Raw genomic sequence first — 6,707 nt, forward strand, 5'->3', positions numbered from 1 at the left:
AAAAAAAAAAAAAAAGAAGCTAGAGATAGAACTGAGTTAGCACAGTGCTTATCTAGCATGCATGAGGCCCTTGGTTCAATTTCCAGCACACATAAACTGGGCTGGGCATGATGGCACACACCTATGATCCCAGCATCTAGGAGGTAGAGGCAAGAGTATCATTAAGTTCAAGGCCTGTTTGGGCTACAAAAGGAATTCAAGGCCACCCTGGGAAAATTAGTAAGACTATATCTAAAAAAATGCGTGTGTGTGTGTGTGTGCGTGCGTGTGCGTGTGCGTGTTAACTAATAAGCCTGAACTGCCAGAGTAACAATGCAGTGTTTCTAGGAAGTGCCTCTTACAAAGTCATCTTTGGGCAGCCATGGTAACAATGCAATGTCTCTAGGAAGTGCCTCTTAGCAACCCCTACCACCTGAATACTACAACCAGGCTCAAGAACTCCATTAGGTCCAGTAGCTTCCTGTAAAGTGGAAGGGTTAGGGTACAGTATGGCTGCAGTGCCATGCTTTTTGTCTGCAGTGTCACTCCAGTTAGGTGGAATTAAGCAAAATTCAGATAGAAGGTTCCCACAGTAGCCCAACCCGTGATACACAAGAACTAAGGTCCAGGTAGGGAAACAAGTATGCCAATCATCCTCAAGAAAGAAATGCTTCCTTAAAACAAACCCATAGACCCTAGACAGTGATTACAGGCAGGAAATAGGGAGCTGAGAAGATGCAAACAGTCTGCCATAGTTGACTCTGGATCCAGCTTCCTCAAATTAAGGTAAAGCTTTGGTACTGTCAGTCTCAAAGCACACTGGGATTTGACCAGCCACTCTTACCTTACTGAACCCTCAGCCCGCTATTACATAGGATCATCTAGCATGAACTAAGAGGCTTTGGGGTAAGTTAGAGGCAGAGTTTGATGACAGTTATCTGCCCTCACAGGCTGATACCACCTCAGCCTCAAAACTTAAAACTATTCCATTCATTCTTCTCATTTTCCAAAAGCACCACAGATTGATCACTGCTTTTTAGTGAAAGAAAAATCTCAATTAGAAAAGCAACAGGTGATTAGATATCTCCAGCTGTTCTACTCACATCCAACAGGTCACAAATGGCAAGCAAGAGCTTTACAGGCCCCTACTATCTAAGGGCTTCCCAACCACCCACCCTGTATATTGAGCCCCACCACTTTCAAGCCTAAAGAAATTCAAAGGACTTATTTCAAAATGTAGGCTGGAAGCTCTCAGATTTAAAAATTCTGAACCAATATTTGCTGTTCATCTAGAAAGCATATCCAGTAAGTATGTTCTGCACTCTGCTTTGGCAAAAGGAGTCAATTATATAAAACAACAGAAGTATCCAGCACAGGGAAAGAGCCTAAGGCTCAGAAGGGCAGTGGCAAAGAGAAAGGAGGAGGAAGAAAGAAGATAGGTGAATGTGGAATAGGAAAGAGCATCAGTGTTGGTCAGAGTATAGCTAAAGTTATGTGGAATAGGAAAGAGCATCAGTGTTGGTCAGAGTATAGCTAAAGTTAGTGGGAATCTCCACAAATTTCCAAGTGAGGCCTTATGATGGAAAAAACGGTACAGATTTGGGAGTGTCTAGGCAGGTAAAGAGAAGGATGGAAATCCTTGTGTACAGTAAGCAACCTATGATGCGGGAAGAAGGGTCCCCAGAGACAAAGGAGAAGCAAAGAAAGGTGAGACTAACTAGATTCAAGTTTAAGAATGAGGAGAAAGCAGTAGCAGGTCAGCAAATGGAGATACTGATTATATGTTCAGGAGCCAGGACATTATCAAAAACTCAAAGGTTCAGGAGGCAAGCAAGTGCCAGATCTATAACAACTGAACAGGACTGGTGTGCTTGGTGTAGAGCACTTTCAGGAGGAATGGGAGAAATAGGAACTACACAATTAAGAATAGGTCAAGTCTTGGGAAGGATGAGGGGACCAGAGGATGGAGAAAAAAGAAGACACAAAATCAAGAGTGGTAAGGCCAAGGCAAAGCCTTCTTAGGAGGAATCCTGAGCCTGTCCAAAGGCAGAAGTCCTTGAGAGATCTGGTACTATCTGGGACAGACACTGGAGGAAAAAGCCTCCAGAAAGTGACTGGGAAGGAAGAACGCATCGGCAATCAGGAGGAAATTTGAGACAAACCATAGGCACATGGTGGAATGTACTAGGAATAAAGTCTAGAATATAGGTGTCAGGAGGGTTAGTCACAGATGCAAAGTCAATGGGAAAAGCCAAAGATCTATATGGGATGCCAACCTTCTTCTTCTAAAGAAGCCAGAGAAAAGAGATATCAGACTGATAAACAGGGCCAGTCATCCAGAAGCCAGGGGAGATGGACAAGAACAGGTGCACAGATGCAAACATACACTTCTTCCCTTTGTCAATAATTACAGATCTGAAAGGTATGGGACCCTTACAATTTTTGGAAACTGGTGCAAAGCCAGGATTCTATTCAAGAGCCCAAGGCTACACCCTAATCTATTTGTCACCCTGGAGCCACTGCCCACTTCTGTGCATCTGTGGGCTGCCCAAACTAGGAGCCTACTGAGGAACATAGAGATAAGGCCAGCAGTAGCAGCACACCACCTGAAAGAATAATCTAATAAGAAGTGGAAGTGTTCAATACTCACAGGAACAATAAGCCCTTGCCAAGTCAATAAATTAGCTTCATCAACCTGGATGTTACGGAAGTTTTTCATTCCACATTTGCGGATCTCTTCAAGCTCCTGTTGATTAACAAAGCATAAAGGGGTGTCAAATTGGGGAAAGCACCACATATTAAGATCCCTCCTGACTCCCTCAAATTAAACCAGGTGAAAACACCATCAATGACAACAGTTGAGTGAGCACCAGACCACACCTGATCAGGTTAAGGAGGCATGGAACCAGAGTAGTCCTCTCTTGTAATGTCACTGCCCTTACAGACCATTGCCCCAGACCAAGTCAAGCCCCACCTCAATAAACCCATTGAACACAATGAGGGGAACTATATTTCTACAGATACACTACCGCCTCTTCTGGCTGGTATGCTGCTTATTAAAACCCTTAGCAGAGCCAGATATGGTGGCTCAGGCCTGTAATCTCAGCACTTGGGAGGCTAAGACAGATTGACTGCTGTGGGTTCAAGGCCAATTAGGGCTACTGAGACTCTGTTGTCAAAAAAACAAACATAGTGCCTGCATGGTGGCATGCACCTTTGATCCCAGCACTCCAGGAGGTAGAGGCAGGTGGATGTCTGTGAATTCAAGGCCAGCCTGGTCTACATAGTGAGTTCTAGGCCAGCAGGAGCTACAGGGAGACCCTGTCTCAAAAAACACAAATTAATTAATTAATTAATTAATTAATTAATTAATTAATTAAAAAAAACCTCAGCTGCTGCATAGGACTGACATGCAACAGAGGCTGACCTGAGGTGCTATAGATCTAACTTCTTCCAATCAAGACTTAATTAAGCACTGACTATACACTAGAAGCCGAGACTAGAAGCCAAACAAAGGCAAATGCATACCCACAAACTTTCCTACCTAATACTGTGAGTGCAATTTCAGGGCTCTACCCCAGGATGGGCACAGGCAAAGAGTATAACCAACCCAGTCTGGGATGGAGAGAGGGACAGGAAACCAGCACTGAGCCTCAGTTTCTTTAGTTGCCAACAGAACGGTAAGTCCCAAAACTAAAGACAATGAAGAGGAAACTATATCTTAAGTAAGAAGATTCTTTGAAAATGAGGTTTCCATAAACCAACTATGTGCCAAATGCCACTTCACTTGTGCCAAATACCACTTCACTCAGATGTATAGGATTACTTCAGAATCTTGTTTGAGATGTCTTTAGGGTCGTCTGTCACTCGGTTCTCCACTGTGCACCAGCCTGTCATTTCCCATTGTTTCCCCAACAAACAAGACCATACAGTAGGCATCCTAACCCAAGCTACCCAGAATGCACCTTTATGCCCCCACATTACAAGCTCACCTCTAAGCTCCTGGAATGCCATGCCCACCACTACCTCAACCAGACCTCATATCCAATAAGATAATGGCTTCCTCCACATCCCAGTTGTCTTCTCATCTGCAATCTGAACACCAGTCCTGCCTCATCTACCAGACTGTCACCTCTGTCCCAACCCACACACCCTCTTGTGTACAGAAAAGACCTCTCCTTGTGTAGCCATACCTCACAATGGTACAGAGGCCACCATTTTGGTTCCTATGTCATCAAGCCCAAAAAGATCCTCTGCACCCCACATTCCCATTTTACCACAACAGTTTACTAGGCACAGTAGGGCTAGAAAGCCATAGAAGAAGTTAATTCTCAAAGAATAGTGAAGCAGAGTCAACATTCCGGTTCTGAGTTGAAGGATATGTGAGGGGCCTGGCTCAGAATGGGCTGAGGAGGAGGGTACATTAAAGGAATGCATGGAACCAGCTTCACACAGGGTGCTGACTGCTTATCAACCTGGGGTGTGGTAGCTCAGTGATAGAATGCTTAACTAGCACGCGCAGACCCTTGGTTCAATCTCTAGCACTACAAGAATTAAAAAGCAAATAAAAAGGCATACAATGTTTTCTAGGGATGTAGTTCAGTTCACAGAGTGTTTGCCTACCATCCATGAAGCTGGGTGCAATTCCTAGCATCACATAAAACCAAGCATGGCTTCCTACACCTGTAATCCCATCACTGGGTAGATGGAAGCACTGGGTAGATCAGGACTTCAAAGCCATCATCAGTTACATACAGGGTTTGAGGCCAGGTTAGGGTGAAACCCTGTCTAAAACAAGAAAAGAAAAAAGGAAAAGGAGAAACGAAAAGCAAAAGGAGAACCTACAAACAAACCTATAGGCTTAGCTGCTGGGGAGGGTGCCTATCGGCGCAATGATATCTACCAAGCAGATGCCTGAACAAAGAGGAAGGTTGAAGGAGGAAGCCCAAGCCTGCTGAACATAGAAGAAAGGGCCACTAGTAAGGGCTGAGCTAGGAGGCTCAGGAAGTTCCAAGTAGAGTGATCAGATAAACTCTCAATTTACTTTGTTGTCAGGTTAAAGCAATCTCCTTTGCACAATTCTAACCAACAAAGAACTGATTATAGGGCAGAAGTGAGAGAACCCAAACAAACAAGCACTGTCATCTTCAGGGAATGCTAGGTACCCTATAGTAGAGGGTTTCTCAACAGGGTGTCAACATCGGGACAGGATTGTGCACTGCAGCATCCTAAGTCCTGCCCATAAAACATGCCACATTGTGACACCATCTTATCCAGATTTCCCAACATCCTCTACGCCCCAGCTGAGAACCACTGGCACTGAGTGGCCAGGATGCTAAAATTCCTGCATTGCCCAAGATGGCTGTGAGGGCAAGAACTGTTCAGTCAATCAGGCCTTCTCTACTGAAGAAAGAAAGCTGAAGATGCACTGCACTTGTTCAGAAAAGAAAAAGTGAGATTCTATCTAAAGATCTGGGACAATGACACAAAACTTCAAGATAGCACATCCTCAAGCACAACTGTGCCTCTACAACTGAGAATGGTCCTGATAATAATGAACTGGGAACACATTTCAATTAACCCATGTAAATTGGGAGGTTGAATTCAAAAGGTTATTACCAATAATGAAAGGCACTGACAAAGAAAAATAAGGAAATGGCTCAAAGAGTAAAGGCACTTGCCCCAAAAGTCTGGTGACGTGAGTTCAATCCCCAGGATCCACATGGTAGGAAAGAACAGACTCCAGAAAGTGGTCCTCTAACTTCCATGGCACACTGTGTAAATAACATGCAATTTAAAAAATTTTAAACAACATAGGGCAGGGCTAAAGAAATGGCTCAGCAGTTAAGAGCACTCGCTGGCTTCTCTTACAGAGGACTTGGGTTTAGTTCCCAGCACCCATATGGTGGCTAACAGCCATCTCTAAATCCAGTTCCAGGGGATCTGATGTCCCTTTCTGGCCTCCGTAGGCACTGCATATGTAGGAGCTCACCATCCAATTCATAAATAGGTACAACTATGTTTTCTGCGTTTTGGCAAAGTAGCCAACAAAGATTTTCTTTTAATTGGTAGGATGGGGGTAGGGTGTCATCTACATACATGCAGGCAAAACACTCATACACATAAAAAAATAAGTTAATCTAAAGACACACAGACACACACACAGAGACACACAATAGAGCACCCCAGTTCTTTACAAACAGACTGGAAAACCAAACCTAGAATGACAGCCGTTTACAGAATATACACCCCTAAGGGTTTTATTTCTGTTCTGCTCAAAGCCAGAAGCAGCCTGGGGTCAGCTACTCAGGGGTGATGGCACAATGCTGACAAGCCAAGAGATGAGTTTAAGGGAAAGCAGAACCAGCCAACTCGATAGTTGCTTCTTGTAGAGGATTTCAATCTTTCCCACCAGAGCAAGCAGCACATGAAGAGAGCCTCACTTTTCCAAAAAAGCTGATCACAGTATACAGGCAGAACCTGAAGAATCACAAGAGTACTGCTCAGTACTGTGAGGATTTTTTTTGGAAGGGGAGTGGCATTAGCAATTAGCCTCAACAGGTGTCTATAGTCAAAGCATTCAATACGCCAAGGAAGGAGGATTACCATACGTCTGAGGCCAGTCTAGGCTATATAACAAGTTACAGGCCAGCCTAGCTTACAAAGCAAAACAACACACGAGAGAGAAGAGAGAGAGAGAGAGAGAGAGAGAGAGAGAGAGAGAGAGA

The 6,707-nt window shown here is 44.2% G+C and overlaps 1 protein-coding gene across 1 annotated transcript in view; it reads right to left on the reverse strand.

Annotated features, from left to right (window-relative positions):
- Ube2l3 (ubiquitin conjugating enzyme E2 L3) overlaps window positions 1-6,707 on the reverse strand; it is a 61,433-nt gene that overhangs the window by 38,090 nt on the left and 16,636 nt on the right. Inside the window, exon 2 of the mRNA XM_008842230.2 lies at window positions 2,630-2,725. Within this exon, the coding sequence (XP_008840452.1) occupies window positions 2,630-2,725 (96 nt within the window). The remainder of the gene's footprint in view (window positions 1-2,629; window positions 2,726-6,707) is intronic.

Source organism: Nannospalax galili, unplaced genomic scaffold (assembly GCF_000622305.1).
Source record: "Nannospalax galili isolate Female #2095 unplaced genomic scaffold, S.galili_v1.0 scaffold321, whole genome shotgun sequence".
In the NCBI taxonomy this organism is placed as follows: domain Eukaryota; kingdom Metazoa; phylum Chordata; class Mammalia; order Rodentia; family Spalacidae; genus Nannospalax; species Nannospalax galili.